Raw genomic sequence first — 26936 nt, forward strand, 5'->3', positions numbered from 1 at the left:
AGGTGATCCTGCGCTCTATCAGAACTGGAGATCTGGACAACCAGATGATGGAGACGAGTGTGCTGTGATGAAGAATGAACAATGGCATGATTGGTCATGTAGTGATACTCGTCATTTCATCTGCAACAACAGTGAGTTCAGCTATTTAAAATTACAAGCCATTAATTTATAGATGCACCATATACCAAACATAACGACTCCAGAACATTTACTTCTGATTAGAAAAAAACATGCATTATCTGTGAATGTTAAAATATAAATTGTGATAATTTTTTGTTTGAGGTCCATATTAATATAGATTAATACTGACTGACACAGACATCAACATGCAAATAAAGGGACAGAGGTGGACAAATATACAAATATAGAGGAAGTTAATATGATATGGGTGTTTTTGAGAAATAAACAAATGATGTTCTGAATTAGGGATAAGAGCAGATATAATAATCACACTGTTTAAAGCTGCAGACAGAAACATCAGACTCAGGACAGAAACACACGACCTCTAAAGTAAGAACAACTCACATGTTCATTCTTCAAACACAACTAGACTTTGAGATGTTAATATTGTTTTAATGATTGTGAATTTTGTTATTCTGCTATTTTTTAAATTACATGATCATGTTTTACTCCAAGATGAATATGGGATTATCTGAGTTTTTCAGTGTGTTTCTTCCTCAGAAATGGAGCAAACTCTATATTTCATTCTTCTTCTCATTGGTGAGTGTGTTTGTTGTTTTATTTATGGTTTAGAGTTTCATCAGGTTTGACTCTGTTATGAAAAGCATTAAATCAAACCCTCTCTTTCACAGCTCTCTGCTCCGTATCTGAATGTGTTCAGCGTCAGTATCACTTTATAAACGTGAAGAAGACCTGGACTGAAGCTCAGAGATACTGCAGAGAGAATTACACAGATCTGGCCACCGTTGACAACATGAACGACATGATCGAGCTGAAGAAGAGTGTGAATGATTCAGGTCGTGAGTATGTCTGGATTGGGCTGCAGAAGACGGGTGTTGATAAATGGCAGTGGTCTTCAGGTGATCCTGCGCTCTATCTGAACTGGGCTCCTGGACAACCAAATAACGGAGATGAGAAGTGTGCTGTGATGGAGAATGGACAATGGCATGATGGGTCGTGTACTAAAACTCGTCATTTCATCTGCAACAACAGTGAGTTCAGCTATTTAAAATTAATTGAATTTGGTGACAGTACAGTGTTCAACATTGAAGTTATTGACTATTTATAGAGATCAGTGTATTTTGTACAGTGTGGAGGAAGACTCGTTTTGAGGAAATTTAGGTTGTAGCTCATTGTCTACGATTGTAAAGAGATGTTATTGTGTTTTAACAAAGTTTAGCTCACGAGTTATTGATCCAGGAAATTCAAATCTGTGAATATGTTGCCAACTTTTCTGAACTTATCCGTTCAGGTGTCTTTCACTGACGTCAAAACTGTGTTTTGAACTAAACACTGAACATATTTCTTTACATTTAAGTCTCAGTTCAGAATCAAACTCTATTAACTGCTCCATTGTTAACGTACAGAGCTGTCTGAACCACTGCCAGAGGGAAATTAAACAGGAAGTGTTTGTCCGAACTCACAACAGGTTTTGTCAGAGAACGCAAAAGATTTGAAAAATACTTTTTCCTCCCATCCCAAATTTTTTCCACCACCATGTCCCTTTAGGGGCTCCATACATTTGCATATCTTAAGTGAGAAAAACATATAAATCCAGAAGTTTTGTAGACAAAATGTGTAAATGTTTTAAATGTATCCATTTTTTAGGCTATGTGTAAAATAATAATAAAAAAATGTGTAAAAAGAACAATACACAAATGTATTCTGATAAACTGTTTACAGATATTCTCTTTATCAAGTAGTCTAGGTCAATTAGATTTTAAGCCAGATTGCAAAACTACCACAAAAATAATAATTAATGTAAATGAATTAATTGACTCACTGTATTCCAAACGAGTAAAACAGATCAGAGATGTATTATTACTCTCATCATCAATATTCCTCCTTTTCAGATATCTGAAAAATGCAGAAAATGAATCTGAACTCTTTTATCTTCAATCGTGGAGGTCTGAGCAATCGGGGTCTTTTGTCTGGTGCACATGGATGTTCAGACCCCAGACAATATATGTGTTTAAATAAGGTTTTAAACACATGTAGCCTACTATTTTAAACACTTTATTATTATTATTATTATACCTCTATAGTAACTGTATAGTAATCTATAGTAATTATAGTTATTGTAAATTCAGTTTAAATAAGATCTAGCCGACATTTCTCATTTTCATTCAAGGAAAATGAATGGCATATGCTTTAGTTTAGTGGACGATTTCTGTCCTCTAGTGGAAAACAAAGACGTTTAAAATGAAAAAATGACACACTGAAATGAGCACTATAACCAGTAGATGGCAGCAGAGGACACTCGTTAGCTCATTTGTCACTTCCTAATGTAGTTCTTTTTCATGTTTTGCTGTTGGATTTATTATAAAATATCTATAATAACAAATTATTCATGCTAATAACTAAATAATGCATTAAATATTTTAAAATATTTTTAGATTTATTAAAACAATCAAATAGGGAGATTTTCAAACATTGCTTTAAAAAGGACGTGAAAATAGAGCACTTTAAGAATGATCTTTAAAGCACTCAGACAACACAGACTTGTTCTCTTCTTCTCCTCTGTGTTGCTGCAGGTCTATTAATCTTCATTTACACCACAGCACTTAATGCACCACTCTATTCTGACAAATGTTTTGTCCGTCTGTTGCTACAGTTATCACTATCAATCACAGCAATTTCAGGAGTGATTTGTGGAGCAATGTAGCAGATTCACTCCTGTAATTAGATTTTTTTTCTTGTCAGTTTTCATTCAATGGATGGAGTTACAGTGTAGTTTGTGTTCGCTCACTATCTTATCCAGTGCAATGTGCATTAGGTGAGGAAAACTGTGATAATATTAGTGATTCTCATTTCTTTAACATTAAAACTGGCACCGTTTTGGAGATAAATTGGCTTTATCTCTCTCTTTTTAAACCACCTCTGGTGTGTGATGAACTATATGAGTTTTTATTTATGTGGTTTTTTTTTTGTTTGTTTTTTTTTTGTTTTTTATTCTTTGCACTGTTCTGAACATTGATATTTTATGTTCAACAATATCTCTCTCAGTGTTTATTAAGGACTTACAAATGATTTTAAATCAATTTCTTTTCATACATTATGATTTGAATGGTGATGAATGCACTGAAAATACCTTTATCATCTTTTCATCTCTGTAATAATCTTTCTGATTTATTTTAAAAAGTTGTCAGTCAAAATTAAAACTGTTGGATGATATTCTTCATTCTCTTTTACAAACAACCAAAGATAATGTGAATTACAGCATTTACACTGTTTTCTTCATTATTAATTACAGTGTACAGTGTTTATTATAAGCGGGTCGAATCCACAGCTCAGTTCTCACTTCATCATGAGTACTTTTAAATAAGATACTCTTTTACTCAAGTAGTCTTTTTTTGGAACGTAATGTTACTTTTACTTGAGTATATTTTTTCAGTACTCTTTCCACCCTGACAGGTTTAAACTAACACTACTCATTTTGTTCACCTGTAGGTGTCGCTATTGCCAAAATTATTATGCTACTTTTTAAAATCATCATGATGTTCACAAATGTTACTTCATGTTAAATCTTTAAAATAATCCTGAAGATATTGAGAAGATTCAATATATCACTTGACTTGACATTTGATATTCAACAGTGCTTTGATCTGCCTGAATTGACACTATTCTTTTAAGAGCTGCTGTGCAGCCAAACAATGTACCAGTTATCAATGTAAAGCTGCTTTGACACAATCTACATTGTAAAAAGTGCTATATAAATAAAGGTGACTTGACTTGACTTGACTATCATCAGCTGTAGAAACAGTCTTTGAATGACACGTGTTTCTATTTAATTTTAGTTAATTTTTATTTGTTTATTTATTTTTTTGTATTTATTTTTCTTAAAGTGAACACAGGACTCGTCTTTGTCAATCAGAGGATGAATTGGAGAGATGCTCAGAGTTACTGCAGACAGAATCACATTGATCTGGTCAGTGTGAGGAACCAGAATGAGAGTCAACAGCTTCAGCAGTTCATCAATGATAGTCTCATATCTGGTGATGTCTGGATCGGTCTGTTCAGAGACTCATGGCAGTGGTCAGATCAGAGTAACTCCTCATTCAGATACTGGAGGTATAATGAACCTAGTGGTAATGAAAACTGTGCAGCGATCATTCATCTCCCTCCGAGAGAATGGGATGACACCCCTTGCAGTGCGCAGCTTCCTTTTGTGTGTCATGAAGGTGAGCAGTAATTTTTTTTTTTATTATTATTATTTTTTATTATTATTATTATTAGGAGTGCAAAACATACAACATACGGTGAACACAAAACACAAAAACAACACTAAAACAGCAATGATAGTAACAGCAATGAAAAAATAAGCAGAAATGACAAACGGGTAATAGTAGAAGTACATAAGTAGTAACAGCATGTATAATAATAATGATAATAATATTTTGTGATGACGGCAACAGTAATATCAATAATAATAACAGTAATAATAATAGTAATACTAAAGATGGTGATGATGATAATAATTTGTGTTGACGGCAATAGTAATATCAATAATAATAATAATAATAATAATATCAGTAGTGATACTAATACTAAAGATGGTGATGATAATATTTTGTGATGATGGCAACAGTAATATCAGTAATAATAATAATAACAGTAATAACAGTAGTAATAATAACAATAGTAATACTAAAGATGGTGATAATATTTTGTGATGACGGCAACAGTATTATCAATAATAATATAATAACATTAATAACAATAATAATATTATTATTATTATTATTATTATTAACAATAGCAATAAAAAAGATGGTGATGATGATATTTTGTGATGACGGCAACAGTAAAATCAATAATAATAACAGTAGTAATAATAATAATAATAATAATGATAAAATAACAATAGTAATAATAATAATGTAATAATGAAATAATGACACATACCCAACACATACCACACCTAGCCTAGCTTCTGTGTCAGTGTGCATGTCTGTTTATTTATTTATTTATTTATTTATTTTTTTCCCTCATTCACAGTACGATTACTATTTGTATATATATGTGGTGCATTAAAAGAAGGGTGGTGCATTAAAATCATGTGTGGTATATGTTGGGTGTAGATTTGATTTAGTTGTATTTATATATTTTAAATATATATATTAAATTATTTAAATTATTAAAGATATTCATTAAACCGTTACCGTCCTTATACAAAGCAAAATATCATCCCATCAACATCATCTTATTACTGCTCTATGTTTCTATGATATTGATAATATTATCAATAACAATAATGTCAATAATAATAATGAAAATACTCATAATATTACTCATAATATTACTAAAACCTTGTATAAATATGTATAATAATAAGTGAATACATAATTAAGTAGGATGAGCGTGTCAGATTTGTAAGAGTTGAATGAGGTCTGATCTGGAGTGTTGTGGTTCCGATATACAGTTTTAATGAGTGTTACGGTGGCTGTGTGTAAATACGAGAATAAGACGAAGAAGATCAGAATCACAGGTTATATTTAATCCAATACCGACAGGAAGGTTCACAACTCACATCAAAACGAGATCCGACAAACACAGAACAGAACAAGGAGATTAAATAGGGGAGCTAATGAGGGAGAACGTAATCAGGGAGAACAGAAACAGGTGAGGATAGTTAACTAATCAGGATACACACAATGAGGGCAAATGAACAGAACAAGACATGACAGAACTAAATGCAAACATAACCAAAAGTCCATAGGTGTAACAATGAGGTGAAAAATATTCTAGGGAGATGTAGTCTGTGAGCAAATTTTTCCAATGCGTTATGTGAATAGTGTTTCGGGATTTCCAGATCAAGAAATTCTTGGCGATGGCTAAGGCTACGAGGAGCATCCTTTTGTTGGTTATTTCCTGATTGAGAGCTGATAGATCGGCCAGTAGACAGAGTAAGGGGGATAATGGGATGCGGCAGCCCAGGAGGCGGGATAGGGATTTAGTGACGTCTTTCCAAAAGTGTTTAATGGGTGGGTAGTGGCATGTGGCGTGGATATATGTGTCCAGACAATTTTGTGAGCAGTGGGATTCTGATGTGAATCCCATTTTAGACAGCCTTTCCCCAGTGTAGTGTGTTCTATGAAGGGTCTTATACTGTATGAGCTGAAGGTTGGCGTTTTTAGTCATGGAATAAACATTTTTACAAATTTGAGTCCAGAAGTCCATGAGGGTGAGTAATTAATGACAGAAATTTAATTTTGGGGTGAACGAACCCTTTAAAGTTCACACTACATGTCTGACATGAAAAATTCCTCCACAGTGTTTGTTCTGCATGTTGTTTTTGATCAGTCTCTCTCTAGTTTCTGCTTGTGGTTTGTTTTGTGTCCAGATAAACTGATTCTGATCAAAGAGAATCTGACGTGGTCTGAAGCTCTGAGATACTGCAGACAGAATCATACGGATCTGGTCTCGGTTCATTCAGAAGAGATGCAGCGTGAGGTGATGAATGTGGTTAAACAGGCGTCTACTGAGGAGGTGTGGTTGGGTTTACGTTACTCCCACATTTTGGGCATCTGGTACTGGGTGAGCGGAGACACCGTGTGCTATCAGAACTGGGCTCCAGGGAACGGCACAGGAGAGGAAGAGTGTGAGCGTACAGTGAGATCTGGAGCAGTTCAGTCTGGAGGAGATCAGCGCTGGATCAGCCGTCCTGAGACTGACAGACTCAACTTCATCTGCAGCAGATATGAAGAGTGAAGGATTCGTTTGTGCTGTTATTTCACTTTCATTTTGCCTTGTTCTATCTGTTTTTAATTTGCAAACACTTTTTGTTCTGTTTTCATCAGACAATGTGCTTATATCAGTACAATGAAATTAATTTAAGAGTATAAAATACCAGTGTGCACTATATATGTTTTAAAGACCCCATGAAATCAAAATGAGTTTTCATCTGTGGCTTTTAGAAACATTTGAAAATTGCAGTCATTCTCTTCTGGAAAAATGGCTCAATATTTTTAACACAGACTGTTCAATCAAACACACTTGCAGTCAACTAGACATTAGAAGATCATGATTCAAGGATTTGGCATAAAGCATATTGACTATTTAAAAGAAAGTCCAAGTAAAGCACAATCCACATCAGTTGATTTCATGGGATCTTGGGATTCTGGTGGTGTGGATACTTTCTTCTACTCCTGTTTCTAGTCAAATCTTTACAAATTACTTGTTTAAAATGATTTAAAATTATTGTGAGCATCTATATGTCTTAGTGAAATGAAATATGGTTTATTCTTAAAGAAAAACTAAAAGTATTTTGCTATGTAATTCAACAACACCAGCTCAAATAAACTTATTCACAAACAGCATTCTTGTATTGTGATGTTTATAAAACACAAATTTATATACAATTTTAATAATAGAAAATGATATATGACTACATATAGCTGAACTAAGAGAATGTCAGTTTCCTCAAATACAATGAATCACACTTATAGAAAAAATCAATTATGACTCGTTGGAAACAGAGATGACTCGTTTATATTCAAGTGACTCTTAAACTGACTCGTTAATCAAATAACTCTTAAACTGACTCGTTTGTAGTCAAATAACTCTTAAATTGACTCGTGTCCCTCCAACAGAGTTGATGATAATCAGTTCACTTGCTACAAAGGTCAATTATCTACTCCACTTTCGTTTAAATGAGTCAAACCAGATATTAAACACTGAACAAAATAATATAAGAGAACCCCAAACTCAGTCTCTGAAACACTTGAATGGCCATGAACCGTTGGTGCACTTTTCCTTAAAACAATTTGATGTCAACAGATCTCAGGAATCAGCACACGATGCACACGGAATCAGTCCTCCATTAGGTCGTGGTGAATCCTGCAAAAAAAGCCAAACGATTCCCTCTGCTCTTCGCTCTGACGTCCAAACGAATCACCTCACTAGCTGCTCAAAATATCTGGCAAAGTCGAAGCAAAACTAATCAAGCACTCAGTTCAAAGTGTGCAGAGTTGAACTGAAGTCTGTGCAGTCACTAATATTATAAGTGATGACGCAGATGTGGCATTGAGCTCTGGTTAGGTGGGGTTGGGGAGAAACTATGCAGATACGTGTCCTAACTCTAAACTCTCAATGCCCACTAAATTAAGAATAACTCACATGTTCATTCTTCAAACACAACTAGAATTTGAGATGTTAATATTGTCTGTATGATTGTGAATTTTGAATTACATGATCATGTTTTACTTCAAGATGAATGTGGGATTATCTGAGTTTTTAATACATGTGAACTCTACATTACCAGCACTGTGAAACTACAACAAGACTTCCAGCAGCAACTAGTTATTTTGTAGGATCTTCTAACTCATCATTCACACAAAAAGAAGCTTAAAACTACAGCATCATTACGACACAAACAGACATCAAGATTCAGCATATGAATCTCAACAGTGCTGACAATAAAACAAAGACGAACTCTGAACATCACAAAACAGGCTACAAAAAGCCACAACAAAAACAACAGCAAAAATAAAAGAAAATAGTAACACCATTCAGCTGCATAATTTATTCATGCTGCAATGCATCCTGGGAAACTATTATAATCAACAATAAATTAAAAAAAAATAAATAAATAGTTACACCACATAGACTTAAATCAATGATTAGACTCTGGATTAAATCTGGTTATTAATGCTGGGTACACTAAAAGATTTTTGAAGACTTAAAAAGTCAAGACGCGTTAGGATTGTCGGAAGGGGAGAAATCGGCCCAAAATCAGCTCGATTATCTTGTGGTGTGTACCCAGCATAAGTGGAGTTGTTTAGCCCTCCTCTGCTGAAATCTTGAGAGATTTACCCCCGGTTTCGCAGACAAGGCTTAAGCTAGTCCTAGAATAAAATGCATGTTTGAGCTGTTTTAACTGAAAGTAACTTGTACTGACATATCCTAAAATATGTCAGAGCCATTGTTTTGTTTAAAGATGTACACCAGTAATGTTTTTTTTTTTCTTTTTTTTTTTTTTCTAGTGTACATTTATAAAAGCTACTTAAATGTCCTAATTAAACTAAAGCCTAATCATGGCTTAGCCTAAACCCTGTCTGTGAAACCGGGCCTTAATGTCTTCATTTATCGTCAGTTGATTTCATCTAAGGCTGTGGCTGAAGTCAGTTGTAGTTCTTGTGTTTCTCTTGTTCATCTTTCCTTCAGTGATTCTGCTTCTTAACAGCACATTCATCACTAATGTTCAATTATCACTTAATTATTTAATTAACTGTAACACTGCTTCAGTGTTAGCTTTTAACACTCTGTAGAGAGGATCCCAGGAGACACCGAGCAGTGCTATTTAACACCGGGGATTTTGCTGTGATAAGGAAATACAATATACACACAGACTCTCCATTCTCTAGCACATTCAAATGAACGTTTCCGTGATGAACACAGAGGAAAATATGTGGACAAACATGTGAACGAGGAAGAAAATAAGGTCGAGTGATATACAAATGATGCACAGCAAAATCCCCAGTGTTAAAATTAACTCAGTGCTCATATGTGTCCACACCACACACACACACACACACACACAGCAGTGAGTATTGAACACACACACACACACACACACACACACACACACACACACAGCAGTGAGTATTGAACACACACACACACACACACACACACACACACACACACACACACACACACACACACGCACACACACACACACAGCAGTGAGTATTTAACACACACACACACACACACACACAGCAGTGAGTATTGAACACACACACACACACACACACACACACACACACACACACACACGCACACACACACACAGCAGTGAGTATTGAACACACACACACACACACACACAGCAGTGAGTATTGAACACACACACACCGTGAACACACACCCATAGCAGCGGGCAGCTGTTTTTGTTGTGGCTCCCAGGAAGCGACTGTGGATCAGATGTCAGAGAAAATACCTTTAATATCAACTCTATCTGCCCAAAACACAGACAGAGGAAGAGCTGAAGCAGAAGATGAAGTGATAGTCAAAATGAGCAGATTTGAGTCTTAGTTAGGTCTTTGTCTGACTTCATCTGACCAGCACAAATTCAACAAGTCAAGAGGTTAAGAGTTATTATACAAATGTACACAGCAAAATCCACAGAGTTAAATCAGCTCTGCTCAGAGTTCATATCCTCGTAGAAGGCGACGTTCTAGTGACCTTGCGCAACGTTCCCTAAAAGTTCTGTAAAGGTGAAGAAAATTCTGAAAAACTCCATGATGTGACCATCTCTGAACATTTTGGAAATGTTACCAGGTGACGTCTTTGACACCATGCTCTTGTCAAACAATCCTAAAGGATTCCAGAAAGAAAATTGTACAGGATTCTAATTAGAATTTCTATCATATTTTGGAACCATTCTTATAAGATTCCTATAGGACTTGTCTTATAGACATAAATATCATAATTTCTGGGAAGGTGTACAAAGGATTTGGTTCTTATTCTGTTCATTTTCTTTGCAGCATCTTGTTTTCTGAGACAATGTACACTGTAAAAAAAAAAAAAAAACTTAAAAAAAAGGGTGAAATATCTGGCATTAAAGATCATTAAAAACATTTTAAAAAATTATCAATGACTGGCAAAAGTGGCTACCAAACAAAAACTGTAAAATGAAAGTAAAATATCCTAATGTATATTCCTTTAATATCTAATATCTCATTTATATCTATCTCACCTGATTCACCTCATTAGTAGAGACTGGATGTGTCAGATACAGAGAGACGTACAACATGTTCAGGGCTGGAGCTCCTCCAGGACAGGTTTGAGAAGCACTGCTCTAGATCTCAGCATCCGCACTTATTTTAAACCAGTAGGATTTTATTTCTTTCATACAAAACTTTAATGAGAATTAACAGAGGTTTAGATGTTGATGTTTTATTGAAAATAATAAAGTTTGAAGTCACCGTTATGGAGGTGAGCGTTTGCTTTAGGTTTGCTTTTGGGCTCTTGATTCTTGACATTTTAACATTAGATTTTCTTTAGCTGCTGTAACTGTTTCCAAAACACGCTTGTTACAGCAAAAATTGAAAAGGAGAAATTATGATCAGATGAATTTAGTGATTGAATCATCATGGAGTGTCCTGATTCACTGATCCTCTCTAGAGTCTAAACTCAGTGTGTTAACTGTTAGTTTTGCATTATTTATGTTTTTATGACAGTCAAATGTTCAGATTTTAAAATTCATTATAGAGCAGTGTCTTTTAGACTCACACAGACATCATGAATCAGTAAGTCTAAGCTGAGTCTGTGTGTGTCTACATGTGTCTGAATAACTTCTGCATAATGACTTAAAAACTTTCAAAATATCGAAGCAGGACAGGATTTTATGCAGTATTATAGGGCTACAATAACGTGAAAGGAATACTATATTCAGAAATCAGTGAATAAGGCCACTGTATGATGACAAACTCATCTAATCAGATTTTTTTCTCACAATTTTTGTTATAACAAATGTGCTTTAGAAACACACAGTTACAACAACTGGAGAAAAACTAAAGTTAAAACATCAAGGGTCAAGAGCCCAACTAGCGCTTACCTCCATAACACTGACTTCAAACTTTATTATTTTCAATAAAACATTAACACCTCATTAAGAAGTTTTGTATGAAAGAAATAAAGTGAAGATGCTGAGATCTAGAGAGATCTGTTAGTGTTTAATGTTCTGTTTCTGTTGTCTGAGTTTTGTGAGGTTATCATTGTGATGAAGAGTAGAGTCTGTGCTTCAGTCAGTGATGATCTGAGAAACACTGATGTTCTGCTGCATGTTGCTTTATTTAAAGACAGTAACTGTGTATTTTTATTTATGGAGGTTCCATATCAGACACCAAAAAAAAAAAAAAAAAAAAAAACACCATAAAAACTTTCATTCTGACTCCTCAGTGGACGTCTTTTCAATGTGTGCCAAGACATCAAAAAGACATCTTCTGGACATAACTTTTTTTAGTGGGATGTGCCACAGTGGGCCATCGCTCAATCTGAATGGCACGGACTTCGGACTATTTAAATTGAGCAGTGTCCCTTTTTATATGTTTGGTTGACTGTATAATAACTGTACAGTGTTGGCCCAGCTCTGGCCCAACACTATGTTGCTGTCTGGGTAGCGTTTCCCTGAAAATAACTGCACACCTTAGAATGTTTGTCAACCAATCAGATCCAAGCATTCAACAGCCTCGAATAAATAGAATTATAAATAGAAATATATTTTATTTCCATAAGGGTTATGTTTAGCACAAAACGATTCCAGATATGTTATACCCAAGCTTAACTCCTTTAAGAATAAAAAAATATTTAATTTAGCTGAGGCACATAATGTTGGTGCTCATTGATTCACATTCATAGACTGATTTCCAATCATAAGACATGATTAATACATGAAACTCATTATAATATACTAGCCACAACAGCATACAGAGATCCTTAAAACACAAATAAGAAATTTAAAAAACTCACCATAATCTTCAGTTAGTCTACATTACGTCATGATAAAATATAAAGAAAAAAGTATAAATGTATATCTAATGATGAGTATATATATATGCTCATTGACCCCTGACAAAATTCCATTTCTGAAGTTAGTAAATAACAGAAAAAGACATTGAAAGAATTTGTAAAGTCAAAACTTCAACAGCGATTCTGGCTCTTAAAATGGATCAAACAGAGCCACAGGAATCACAGTGATGAATTAACAGAAATTGATCCACCTGGAGGAAAACAGACCCTCAAAAGAATAATTTAGACAATTTACACCTCAATAATGGTTTACTGAAATATTTGAACTATTTAACAAACATATAATCAGAAGATTTCTGCCTTTTTTACCCTCAGGCAGTGATGGGAGAAACAAAGCCTTCTGAAACCAATTGCTTCGCAAAACGATTCACAGTTTCAAAGCACTCAAAATATCACACACTGCTGTTTAGAATGGTGTAAATGCAATTAAAACACACATAAACACCTTTTACAAACCAGTTATGATAGTTTTATTGAATGTGCAAACTATTCAATACAATTAACAAATCATCTAATACAATTAAATATGAAGTGTCTGTATATGCTATTTTACTAAATTTAATGGCTTTTTTTTTTTTTGTTTATGGAGAGCTTGGTTAATCAGGTCAGTAAGAGGGTATTAATTACAACTCTTCCTTTTTATTATACAAATTTGTCATTCAAAACAGTTATGGCGTAATGAAGCCTAGTTTAACTAAATCACATGACTTTGGCAGTTTGATTCACACTCCAAATCACTGGTTCAATACAAGATTCCCAAATGTTTCAAAGCTTCACAAGCTGCGTTTCGAAAGCGCCCATCACTACCTTCAGATAAAACTGCCTGCTGAGGTTGAAATTATTATGTGTAAAATTATTACTTTACAAATCAAGTGATGAATGAAAATGAAGCTAAAGGAAGTGAACACGAGCATTTTATTATCTTATATGAAAGATGTGTCTATCCTTTCATTCATAATTGCTGCAGATAAAGTTGAGTTTCTCAGTCTCAGGAAAGCTGATCCAGCGCTGATCACCTCCACACTGAACTGCTCCAGATGTCGCTGCAGACTCACAGTCCTCTGATGTGTCATTTGCCCAGTTCTGATGACACACAGTCTCTCCAAGCACCCAGAACCAGATGCACAAAATGCGGGATTGACGTAAACCCAACCACACCGCCTCAGTAGACGCCCGTTTAACCACATTCATCACCTCACGCTGCATCTCTTCTGAATGAACCGAGACCAGATCCACATGATTCTGTCTGCAGTATCTCAGAGCTTCAGACCACGTCAGATTCTCTTTGATCAGAATCAGTTTATCTGGACACAAAACAAACCACAAGCAGAAACTAGAGAGAGACTGATCAAAAACAACATGCAGAACAAACACTGTGGAGGAATTTGTCATGTCAGACATGTAGTGTGAACTTTAAGATATCTGGAGGTGATGGACGGATTGTGTGTGTTTTGTGAGGATCTGCTCACCTTCATGACACACAAAAGTAAATTGGTTGTTGCAAGAGATGTCATGCCATTGTCCCTGAGCGTTCTGTTCGATCAATGCACAGTTTTCATTACCTCCAACATTATTAGGTTCACCAGACTTCCAGTATCTGAATGAGGAGTTACTCTGATCTGACCACTGCCATGAGTCTTTGAACAGGCCGAACCAGACATGTGATCCAGATATGTGATTATCATTGATGAACTGCTGAAGCTGTTGACTCTCATTCTGGTTCCTCACACTGACCAGATCAATGTGATTCTGTCTGCAGTAACTCTGAGCGTCTCTCCAATTCATCGCCTGATTGACAAAGACGAGTCCTGTGCTCACTTTAAGAAAAACAAATGGGAAAAAAATAATGAATCAGTTTGTTCATTATTCTTACACTGCTTTATGGTTTGAATGTGAACAGGAGCAGCAGTGGAAACATCAGAAACACGTCATTTAATGACATGAGCTGTTTTTACAGGTGGTGATATATCACAATATATTCAGGTCAGGATTATTTTAAAGATATAACATAAACCCAGCAGGCACAGGTTGTAGACTCCAAAAACAGTCAGACTTTGGATTTTGGTTGAAAATGAAAATCGCGTTGTCGTCTAAACCCAACGTTTGTTTGATGTCAAACTCCAACCCAGCGGTCACTGGACATCAATGTACTAATGTCAGGAAGACATTGGTGAGACATCAAATATTGGTTAAAAAATGATAATTGGGTTGATGTCTAAACCCTACATTTGTCTGACGTCAAACTCCGACGTAGATGTCGAATTTTGGTTGGAATAAACAACAACAAAAAATAATAAAAATAAAAAATGGCAAATGTTTACCATTAATGTAAATAACAGTTGAAGACCGTTACAACTGACTTCAGCCACAGAACTTACATGAAATCAACTGAAGATAGAAGAAGCCATTAAATCTCTCAAGGTCTGATTAAACAACTGCACAAACAGCATTACCAGCTTCACTTATTACTAACCAGATTGACTTTATTTCTGTCACACGTCTACAGAAGTTCTTATTGAGAATTAACCGAGGTTTAGATGTTGATATTTTATTGAAAATGTTTAATTTGGTGTCAGCATTGTGATCAGTATTTGCTTTAGTTGTGCAGTTTGACCCCTTGACTTTTTAAGATTAGTTTTACTCTGGCTGTTGTAACTGTATTTGTTATGGCAAGAACAGCGAGAAAAAAAGTGGTCAGATGTTGTTGGCTACGTTCAGAGTCGATTCTTTGATTGTATAGATGTCATGTTTTTAACTTCACATTACTGAATATAATTGTCATGTGACAACTGTCCAGCAGTGTTTTAATCTGAGGGATTGTGCACCAACAATTTCAAAGATTCACACAGACACTTGCTATATTTAATAATACAAAATTATACCATATCAATAGATTCAATTCTGGATGAAATCAGTTAATCAGACCACTAAATGTTTATCATCAAAACATCATCTGATCACATTTTCTCATTCTTTCTTGCCATAACAAATGGTTACAGCAGCCAGAGAAAAACGAATGTTAAAAAGTTGCTAAAATTACACTAAAATGCCCAGACTTTTACCCCCGTTTTCACAGACAGGACTTAAGCTATAGTCTTAGAAAAAAAAAAAAAAAAAAATATATATATATATATATATATATATAATGTTTGAGCTGTTTTAACTGAAAGCAACTTGTATTTCTTAAAATATATCAGTGTCAATGTTTTTTCTCAAGATGCACACTAATGTTTTTTTTTTTTTTTTTTTTTTTTTTTTCTTGAGTATGTTTATAAAAGCTTACAGTTTTTTACAGACGCTAGGACACATTTCTCAATACTTCGGTCACTTTTGCAAAACTCTTCACACAGTGAGCACAACAGAAGTCTATGTGGGCTAAACTGAGGATCAATTATCATTGCTTTGGCACAAAATGCATTCAATGACTACATCTCTCAAATTTCATGAATTCTTTTCTCACTCAGACACAACAACTGCCAAAACTCTTTGTACGTACAGGCCAATTTGCACATGCTTACATACTGTTTTCAAAACTGTTAAACTTAAGTTCAAAACAATAACATAATACAAAACTGAATAAGACAGAAATTTGCTACATTTCTACAGTAATATAGTTATGAAATATATTCTGAATCTAAAAAATCAAATACTATCAAAACAATTAGATGAAACTGAACACCTACACAAGCATTAGTCTTTCAATTTCATTACCATCAATTCAAAAGGGGAAACTTAGGAATCATTTTGTTCTGTAATGTAAACATGGACCATGTAACACAAACTGCAGTGAATTATAAGCAGTAGAGAGTGTCATTCTTGGTTTGTAAAGAAATTTAAAAAAAGAAAACATTGTATAATGATGTTAGTGTTTTTAGGTCGATGTTTTATGAGTGACAAAGTGTGTTTGCTCAGTGGAAACCTTTGCTAGAGTTCTGGAAGAATGAGTTGATTTGAGACATGTATGAAGTGTTTTTGATTTGGTGCATTTTGAATGTGAAGTTAACCTCTGTGCCAAGATGAAAGTTGGTTAGGAGAACTGTGTGAAGAGTTTTGAAAAAGTGACCTAAGTATTGAGAAATGTGTCCTAGCGATTGTAAAAAACTGTAAATACCCTAATTGAACTAAAGCCTAATCTTGGTTTAGTCTAAGCCGTCTGTGAAACCGGCCCAAAATTGACTAAAACTTGACTAAAAAAAAAACAGAACAAGGTTGGCTAAATATGATAAAAACTAAAAATTACATTTGAAACAGGACTAAGACTAAATTTGAAAATAGCTGACACTAGTTGGAGTCCAGCGTCTTCCTGGCGTTACATTGACGTACTGTGCCTGCTGGGAAGAGACATTTGTGAACATCCTGATGATTTTGAAGTGCTTTCTATTTTTCCATTATGTTCCCTTGTGTCTCTCTGGAATACTTGATTCAGACACAAAGAGCTGAATGAGAGAAACAGTGGAAGATGTTACACTGCAGCTAAATATGTTAGTTAACTAGTCCATAGACTTCTAGTCACTGCTGTATATTTATTATGAATATTATCAGAAAATTAACAACTATTCATACCAATCTCTTTCATTCTCTGCGATTTTCTCTATAGGGCCTTTAATTGCAGGTTAAAAACATACAGAATATTGTCTATACAGAAATTGACTCAACAAGTGTGACAAATATCTATTCTCTTCTATATTCATTATAAAATGTTATATATGTTTAGTATTACATTAACATTAAGAATGTTGTGCATCTATAAATGAATGGTTGTTGTATTTTTAAATAGCTGAACTCACTGTTGTTGCAGATGAAAGTTAGGGCATTACTGCATGAGAAATCATGCCATTGTCCATTCAGCATCAAGCCACAATCACCTACACCATCAGGTTGTCCAGGAGCCCAGTTCTGATAGAGCGCAGGATCACCTGAAGACCACTGCCATTTATAAACACCCGTCTTCTGCAGCCCAATCCAGATAAGTACACCATTCACACTCTTCTTCAGCTCGTTCATGTCGTTCATGTTGTCAACGGTGGCCAGATCTGTGTAATTCTCTCTGCAGTATCTCTGAGCTTCAGTCCAGTTCTTCGTCATGTTTATAAAGTGATACTGACGCTGAACACATTCAGATACGGAGCAGAGAGCTGTGAAAGAGAGGGTTTGATTTAATGCTTTTCATAACAGAGTCAAACCTGATGAAACTATAAACCATAAATAAAACAACAAACACACTCACCAATAAGAAGAAGAATGAAATATAGAGTTTGCTCCATTTCTGAGGAAGAAATGTTAGAGAAAAACATAGATGTAATAAGAACAGGGCCAGTCTGTGGCATAGGCGACATACAGTGTAAAATTGAATTAGTTAGACTTACTTTAAAAAAAAAAAAAACATGCAGATCGCCTTAAAAAAAATACTAAGTAAAGTGAAATATATATTGTTATATATATATATATATATATATATATATATATATATATATATATATATATATATATATATATATATATATATATAGTGAATAGTATGTTGTACTGACAAATGCTTAGTTAGTATAGTTCACTTACACTAGAGTTCTAGTAACTAAAAAAGAACTGTAAAGAGTACTTGGTAATTTACTTGTTACCATTGTTGTGTTTTGCATGCTGAACTTTGAAGTCTGTGTGTGACTCAAGCATGGTCAATTTTAAGACATTTTCACAAATATAGAGGGATTATATCAAACTAAGTTTTACAAGGCGTTTATGACATAAGTGTTAGTACATAAGTGTTTAACATGAAAAACAGACTAGTTAATGATTTAGTTAGAAGGTAGGTCAACTTTTAAAATCAACCGATTTATTACTTCCTTTCTTTTGAAAACAAATAACTGTCATTTCTTTTTGTATTGCTGCAACAATAGAAGCAGAATTACAATAAAATAAATGAAGTTCCAAGTGAAATTTTACGCAGTGTGAACTCAACAATTAGTAGACGTTTTTTAATGCTCATCAGAGATGTTTCTCTCTTCTGTATGTGCAGTGAAGAAATCACATTGAAAGCAGCATGAGCAGTGTTGCCAGATCTTTCTAGAAAAAACAGCGAACAAGAATAAGCCCATGACAAGATGAAATAAATCCACATGCTTTATGCTAAAAATAAAACCAAAATATTGCGACCAGCATCTGCTCACTTTAAAAACTCCATAAACTTGATCGCTTTACTTGATGCACATAAACTGTGATGGAAACACATTTACAGAAGAAGCTCCTCTTGAATTTATTAGGAATGTAAGGGTGTACTCACACTAGGCGCTCTGAACCTGTGCCCGAGCATGTTTGACCCCCAAAGCCTGGTTCTTTCGACTAGTGTGATTGCTCCATACCATGCCCGGGCACGGTTCGTTTAGCCATCCCTGGCCTGCTTGGAAGAGGTGTGCCAGAGCACGGTTCAGTTGGGCTCGAGCGCGGCACGCATGCAGTGTGAGCGCTAACTGTGCTGGAGCACAGAACAGCTACACCTTTTGTGTGTGCTACTGTGATCATTACGACGGCAAACATCTTTATCACTACTTACTACTTGACAATCACGCTTGGGCTGGGTTCAAGGCAACCGTGCCTAGTGTGAGTACACCCTAAGATGCATTTTAAAAAGTATGTGACTGGATAAAATGTTTTGAGTTTTGTATGCTCTTTTCTGAACGTTCTGAATGAAAGTATACTAACAATCAAAACAACGTACTAAATAAATAATGAGATCACTACACAATACAATGAAGATTTGATGATAATGCATATTAAACAAGACAGAAATCAGTAGAAGATTCACAAAAATATAAGCATTAAAGAAAAGAGCAGGGGTCTCCAACCCTGCTCATGGAGAACTCCTGTCTTGCAGTGATCGGCTCCAACATACTTGCCTGTAATTTTCAAGTAATCCTAAGCACCTTGATTAGCATAACTGAAATTTGGTAATTAACATCAATAATGTTGAAAGTGAAGTACAACATTGAAGCAGTGCAGCAGTTAATGAGAATTAAGTGAAGATTAATGTTGAAGTTTTGTTGAAAGTTTCTTTGGAAGTTGATTTTATAGTGATCAGTGTTTGCTTTAGTTGGGCTCTTGAACCTTGCATTTTTAGTCACACTGTAACAGTGCATTTATAAAATGCATTTTTGGGGGGGTTACAAAGAAAAGAGACTTTTTTTCAATTATTGATGGTAATGTAATCATGAAGTTGTCTTATTACACTGAAACTTATATGTGCACCTCGTATTAAAAATAAAAGTTTATTTTTTTTACCATCATCTCAGTAACAGAATTTTTACTATATATATATATAGTAATTAGAAAATTATACATATTAGAAAAAATGATTATTTTGCTCACCTTAAATAGTTTCTTTGCTTGAAGAAGTTCTGACAGTGATATTCAATTTTTTACAGTGAAACACTCATCTAACTTATATATCCTTCTGGCATTGGGGGAAGTCACACATACATGAAAGATTGGTAAAAGACTGTATGAGATTGGATTACAGTGCTATCTTTCACTTCCCCATCTGTCTTTTGGAATGAAAGCACACTTGTGAAACCAGCTTGAGAATGACAGATGTCCTCAGGCAGGTAAATATGCCGAGCACAATTAATAGATTCTTCCTTAACTCAAAAAATTTACATATTTATATATTTACAAGTTCATAAAAAAATGTGATCTTTTTTTTTTTTCTGTGTCAAACCCACAACGGATCTTTGAACAGGGTGAGTTCACATTTGTAGTTCAGTTCTCTTGGTTCTTCTGGTCCTGACCAAAAAAATTAAATGATTAATTTAGCCCTGGTTTGCTTCTTTTTTAGCACTGAACCCAAAGGTACAAAGAAAAAAAAAGAAAAAAAAGAAAAAAAGCTTTTATAATGTATATTTTGCATAGGAGCTTACAGAACATCCAAAACTATGTTGTGTGCTCGTACCCTTGTTGTACATTCATTCGTACAATGGTATTTTTACCAGATAAGAACTCATGAAGAATTTAAAAAAATGTGTAAAGGTGCCAAAACCAGGAATTCTTCTATAACACACACAAACGAAGATCTGCTGCAAGACGACAGATCCGACATCTGTACAGAACTGTAATGAGCACCTATGATGAAAAACAAGGTATGTGTATGTTTGAACATTTTGTCCTTTTTAGGATCACATCTTGTGACATAATGTCCTGTTTGGGTTCATTTAGATGTCTTTATGTGTTGCATTCATATATGTGCACTGTTTGCAGTAAATGACTGAGGTGCCCTGGAGCAAGCCGCCTAACCACCAGTAGTTCCCTGGGTGCCACAGAAAAAAATGGCTGCCCACTGCTCTGTGGGTGTATGTCCACGGTTTGCAGTGTGTCTGTGACTGCTCACTATTCCTAGTGTGTGTGTGCAAACAGGATGGGTTAAATGCAGAGGACAAGTTCCGAGTGTGGGTTACCATACTTGGCCATCACATGTCACTTCACTTTATACAACACAAGCTTGTATAGTTCACACAAAAACAGAAAACAGTGAACTGTTTATTTATTTATTTGCATTTCTGAATTTTTCCAAACACTTAGGCCCAGTTTCACAGACAAGGCTTAGCCTAAGCCAGCATTAGACCTTAGTTCAATTAGGATATTTAAGTAGCTTTTATAAATGTACACTAGAAAAAACACATTACTGGTGTTCATCTTGAGACAAAACAATGGCACTGACATTATTTTAAGATATTTTAAGATATGTCAGCTCAAACATGGATTTTAGTCTGGGACTAGCTTAAGCCTTGTCTGTGAAACCGGGGATCAATTTTTCCTGTAATCTCCTCCAGCTTTTTACTGTAACAAACGTTCACTCAGATCTAAATTTTATACAAAAGTGTTAGTGTGTGCTGAAATGTTGCAGTTCTTACTGAGACAAGCAGAAGGATTTCTGCAGTTACTTCAATATTATTAGTGCAAACTAAAAGGAAAGAGTCTTTACTACAATCATTTCAGTGTCATTGTGAAGATAATTCTGTGAAAGTTTCAGACAGCGTATTGAGGAAAAATACATAATTTGTGATAAAAAGTTATTTTTTTTTTAACAAATTAAAACAAAAAGTATATTAGAACATGTTAACCTTAACTAGAACCTATTCATTTGTACTCATTTAGCACAAATTAGAAAGCTCACCTGATTGTTCTAATCAGAACAGAAACAGAGATTTTAAAATCTGCCTAGATACAAAAGATTCTGTGAATTTCCCATTGGTAAAAACAACAATAACAACAATGAGGTACTGGTTAAACAGGAAGTGGAAGAAAAGTCATGTGAGACTTTTCATGTAAGAAAAGGCAGACAGAGAGTCACTCCCCAGGTTCTTGTGTGGTTTAATTTTCTTTAATCCATAGTATATTTAACAATTTAAATAAGTTAAATATCCAATATATTAATTACATTATTGGCAGGACACAGATGGAGTGATTGTCCTGAGTTAATTCATCTACAGAGAAGTGATTGTTCTCTCTCCATGAAAACTGTAAGTACGTCAGTAAGGAGGGACTTAATAAGGGTGAATTCTTCTGCATTGAGCTCATAACACAACATAATTTAACATCAGAAGCAACACCATGTAAAGACTTGTTTAAATAGTATGTTTATTATTGTAAAAATGTCTTAAGAACTTATGCAGTGTTACTTCTAAAGTAAATTTGTCATCTTGTAAGAATTTTTTTAATTATTTTAACTAGGAAAAAAGACAAAATTTTCACATTTTAAAAAATTTGTTTTTGTTGTATATTTTTGTATTAGAAATGTCAAAGTTTTTCAAGCATTTATGGCAATGTGTGTTCAACTTCATGCAGTGCACAAAGCGAGTTACCGAATTAGAGTTGCTTATATATGTCTTTCTTTATATAAAATCAATTTTTACAAACCACTAGATGTCTGTCGTGGCTACTCGATAAGATAATAAAGTTCCTCCAGAGAAAGTTTCACACATGGTTCATAACCTACTGTTTGTTTTGATTTATTTGATGCTTTCAGAACAGTAATAAAATTTGAAGTGATTAGATGTGATCACTAACATAGATGTGCAATAACTTTGGTCTAATGACTAGTTAAGCATTTCTACAGTTTGAAGCACTAATATAAATTTGATCATATCTTCCAGAGACATCTGATACAATGTTTAACATGAGAGAGAAAGGCATCTTGGAGTACGACCAAATTGAAGATTTACACAGGTTAGTGTCATAATTCATAATAATAATACATAATAATATAACTTGTAACTTTGTGTTTACAGTCTCTCTCAAAGCATCTTTTCACAAACAATACAAAGTTTAATGTCTCCCCTGAAATGAAACCTTCAAGAATTGTTCTTTTTCTTTTTTTTTTTTTCTTTTTTTTTTTTTTTTTATTTACTCATCATTTTAATCTTTGTATTATTTAAAGTTGCATTTTGCTTGCCAAATGCCAAATTTGAATATGCAAAATCTAAAATGAGAATTAAAAATGAACTACTGCATAAGGTGGGAAGTGGGGATGTATGTGATGCATATGTTATGGAATTTTTATGAATTATTGGGTCTCAAAATAATCATGTATCTCAGAATCTTTTATTATTTAATTCAACAGTCTGAGAAACACATTCAACAAGGTCTTAATGCTGCTTACCAGCAAAACAGGGGAACTACAGGTTTAAAATACTCAAGACATTATTCATTATGTATTGACATTTGTTGGTTTTATGTACCAATATATCAATATCGCACATACAAACTGGAGGTCGAGAAAATTAGATTGATACAATAATAATGTGTTTATTGAAAGATAATAAACAGATCATTGTGACAATACTAGTAAAATCTTTTCTTTATAATAACTTTATAGTCTTTTCTTCCTGTGATGTTTGGCCCAGTGACTCTTAATTTGAAATGTCCATGCTTTACTACTGCTGCTCATTTAAGAAGATAAGAGGACCATTTACACACCGCCATTTTCAACTAAAAACTTTGTATGCATTTTGGCCGTTCATATTACATAACATCAGGGTTGTGGGGGCTTGAAAACACAAACTTCTGAAAACGTCTCCATGTAAACTACAAAAACACGAATCTGTGAAAACAGTGACATCATGTGCATGTGTGTTACATGATCAGTCTTCAGACTGTAAGTAATTTAAGATCTTAAATTTCAATGGACCCACAGAGAAAAACTGGTGGAGGGTTGACTTAAGGTTCAACAATTTCAGCTTGTTTCTATTTCCTAATAAACTATGACTTGGCAAGATCACTCTGTATCTCTGTCCATTAACAGACAGAGAAATCATCACATATTGATGCTGAATCAATTTTGTCTTTTGCAGATCACGTCATGATGCCACTCTAATGAATAAAGGTTCTCCAGCGCTTTACCAACTGAACACTGAAATAAAATATATTGATGGGATTGATAGAAAGGTCAGGCAATTGACTTATGGACGAAGAGACAGAAACATGCAGAACAGAGTCATACTGATGGTGGGAGAAACCGGTGCTGGGAAAAACACCATCATCAACACCATGATCAACTACTTACTGGGAGTGAAGTTTGAGGATCAAGAGTTTTATCAAATCACAGAAGAAACTGAAGAACATTTCCAGACATCTGCAGTCACTGTTTACGAGGTGTTTGTTGAAGAAAACCCAACATCTCTGACCATCATTGACATACAGTGTACACCAGGATACGCAAACACTGAAGAAAATGAGAAAGATGAAGAGATTTCTGAGTATCTGAGCAGATTATTTTCAGATGAGGATGGGATTCATTATATCGATGCAGTGTGTTTTGTGATGAAGGCATCTGAAAATCGAATCTCTGACAAAGAGCTTTACATATTTCACTCAGTTCTGTCTCTGTTTAGTAGAGATATAGAGAACAACATAGTGTTTCTTCTCACACATTCAGATGGAGGACGTCCAACAGATGCTCTCAAAGCCATTAAGAAAGCAGAAATACCCTGCAGAAGAGATGAAGACAAAGAACCTGTTCACTTCTTATTCAACAACCGACAGAAAGAGAAAAGAGATGAACAATATGAGCATATGTACAGATCAGCCTGGGAAATGGGAGATGAAAGCATGAATGAGTTCTTCACACTCCTGGAAGAAAAGAACAGAAAAAGTGTTCAGATGACATTAGATGTTCTGAATGAGCGAAGACAACTTGACGCCTGTGTCTCTAATCTGATGGACCGAATCAATGAGAAGGATCTAAAACTAAAAGAACTCAATCAGATTCAGAAAGCCCTCAGACAGAACAGAGACAAGATTGAGAGATGTAAAAAGGTTGAGTTTACAGTCTACAGAAGTTTCAAAGAAAAAGTCCCCATTGTAAATGAATGGTGGTGGAACAGAAACGCAACCTGCTGCTCCGTCTGTCTGGAAAACTGTCATGAATGGGAATGCTCATCGGCAATAGATGCCTCATGGTGTTCAGTCATGAAAAACAGCCACTGCACTGTGTGTCCAGGGAAATGTCATTATAGCAAGCATGTCAGAGAGAACAAAAAATATGTAACAAAGGTGAAGGAAGTTGAAATGACATTTGATGAGCTCAAACAGGAGTATGAACGCACCGGTGAAAAGCCTGAAACAAGCTTTGACAAAACAAAATACGAAGAAACTAGAAAGGAACATAAAAGAAACATGAAAGAGTCTGAGAAGAAAAGAAAAATAGAAGAAAAACTGATCAGTGATCTGGAGAACATTAAAAATGAAAAATCAATCCTGCTGCGTGAAGCTTATATGACCATCATGAGTCTGTCTAAGATCACATTAAAATTAGACAGCTCTTCCACTCTTCAACATCTGGATTTCTTGATTCCCAGACTGAAGGAGGAGGAAGAAGATGAATGGATGAAGAACCTGGAGGATCTGAGGAAAACTGGAGAAGAGCAGAAAAACAAGGGGGCTTTACGGCATGTGATGGATTTTTTCAGTTATTTAACTGGTAAAAAATAACAAATGCAACAAATCTGAAAATACAAAATGAAAAAGCAGAACAGATGATAATTCACTGATGAGAGGGTTCCATAAGTTTCATTATGATTTTACTGAACATATGAAATTTCTTTAGAGGCTAATGCTGCCCATCCTGAGGTTATCAGAGACGTTCACCAGCTCCAGTTTGGACCCGGCTTAAATATATCGATGGACTCAACAAGACTGACAGATATTATCCTTATGTTGCGATCATTACGATCACAAGTTGTATTAATGTATTGCAATAATGATTCATCATGTTGTCCGTTTAACTATACATATGGTATCTTAGAGTTATCTGTTATTGTCATATAGACATTTTTTTATTTATTAATTCAACAGGATGATAAAATGTTCTTTTGATCGAATTGATCGTCGTCAGATTGGGTTGTATTAATCTGGCGACCGTTACTACAGTAAGACCTAAGTTTGTGTTTACAGCCTATTTCAGTCTTTCAGAATTTCATGTTTAATTCAGTGTGTTACTTGCCATTTCTTTGTAATTAATTGTATACATTTTTTGAGTGAAAATTGTTTCTACATCTATTTTGCTCCAGTGTAGTTTTTCCTCCAACCTGATCTTATTTTCATCACAAAAAGTTTTGTGAGCAAACACAAAGTGTTTTGGGGGATGCAAAAGTTTTGCGAGCGAAGAATTGAGATGTTTCCATTCCACCTCTTTTATTTACCTTCACCATGATGACCCTTTAGTGATTCCATAATACACATTTAAAAAATGCATAAATGTCAATTATGCAATACCCGTGACGGCTGGCCAGTAATTGCCATTGTAGCATATGAAGGTCCTGGACGGCTCACACTGCGTGTCACGAAACTTCCCATTATCATCCATTACTGAACAATATTCATCACTATAGTTAGTTGGTTCTCCTGGTCCTGCTGTATTCAGTTTCTCCTTCCTTGTAAAACTCTTGATCAGCCAGAGCTCAACGCCACTGATTGCGACTCGTTTTCTTCAGTCCGATCCAGGCGTATTCAGCGTACGTGAAGTTTTCAAGAGCAAAGAGCTCCTCCATTTCTGCCCGGTCCGATAGAGTCACCAGATCAATGTGATTGTCTCGGCAGTACTGCTGAGCCTCAAACGTCTTGGGTTCATTCACAAAGCAGAAGTGTTTAGAAGAATTTATAGTGCCTTCATTTTTGGTTATTATAATTGCCATTTAAAAGAAGCTAATTCAACATATATTCTGTTGGACCCTACC

At 34.9% G+C, this 26936-nt stretch overlaps 4 protein-coding genes across 6 annotated transcripts in view; 3 read left to right on the top strand and 1 right to left on the bottom strand.

The window, feature by feature from the left end:
* Positions 1–1080, top strand: part of LOC127516177 (macrophage mannose receptor 1-like) — a 32564-nt gene extending 31484 nt beyond the window's left edge. The window contains exons 1-3 of one of the 2 annotated variants that reach the window (XR_007930940.1): positions 447–510; positions 682–720; positions 813–1080. The gene's annotated coding sequence lies outside the window, so the exon portion shown is untranslated. Of the gene's footprint in view, positions 1–446; positions 511–681; positions 721–812 lie in introns of those variants that run through there. The other variant, XR_007930941.1, reaches the window with a different exon arrangement.
* Positions 1081–1130: 50 nt separating this feature from the next.
* LOC127515642 (C-type mannose receptor 2-like) lies at positions 1131–7238 on the top strand. Its single transcript, XM_051899523.1, has 3 exons — positions 1131–1172; positions 3944–4361; positions 6524–7238. Exons 1-3 carry the CDS (start codon positions 1131–1133, stop codon positions 6889–6891), a joined length of 828 nt encoding a protein of 275 aa, XP_051755483.1. The 3' UTR covers positions 6892–7238.
* A 5921-nt stretch (positions 7239–13159) lies between these two features.
* Positions 13160–18104, bottom strand: LOC127516165 (C-type mannose receptor 2-like). Its single transcript, XM_051900536.1, has 4 exons — positions 17945–18104; positions 17505–17852; positions 14187–14534; positions 13160–14021 (listed from the first exon to the last, which is right to left on the bottom strand). Exons 1-4 carry the CDS (start codon positions 18051–18053, stop codon positions 13666–13668), a joined length of 1161 nt encoding a protein of 386 aa, XP_051756496.1. The 5' UTR covers positions 18054–18104; the 3' UTR covers positions 13160–13665.
* Positions 18105–20647: 2543 nt separating this feature from the next.
* LOC127516153 (uncharacterized) lies at positions 20648–26255 on the top strand. 2 transcript variants are annotated; one of them, XM_051900518.1, is made up of 4 exons: positions 20648–20843; positions 20962–22223; positions 22857–22929; positions 24054–26255. In XM_051900518.1, exons 3-4 carry the CDS (start codon positions 22871–22873, stop codon positions 25690–25692), a joined length of 1698 nt encoding a protein of 565 aa, XP_051756478.1. In that variant the 5' UTR covers positions 20648–20843; positions 20962–22223; positions 22857–22870; the 3' UTR covers positions 25693–26255. The 2 variants fall into 2 exon arrangements, with proteins under 2 accessions (XP_051756478.1, XP_051756479.1); XM_051900519.1 differs by having other exon boundaries at positions 20648–22223.
* Positions 26256–26936: the final 681 nt, after the last annotated feature.

The sequence above is a fragment of the Ctenopharyngodon idella genome, chromosome 7, assembly GCF_019924925.1.
Source record: "Ctenopharyngodon idella isolate HZGC_01 chromosome 7, HZGC01, whole genome shotgun sequence".
Taxonomy (NCBI): domain Eukaryota; kingdom Metazoa; phylum Chordata; class Actinopteri; order Cypriniformes; family Xenocyprididae; genus Ctenopharyngodon; species Ctenopharyngodon idella.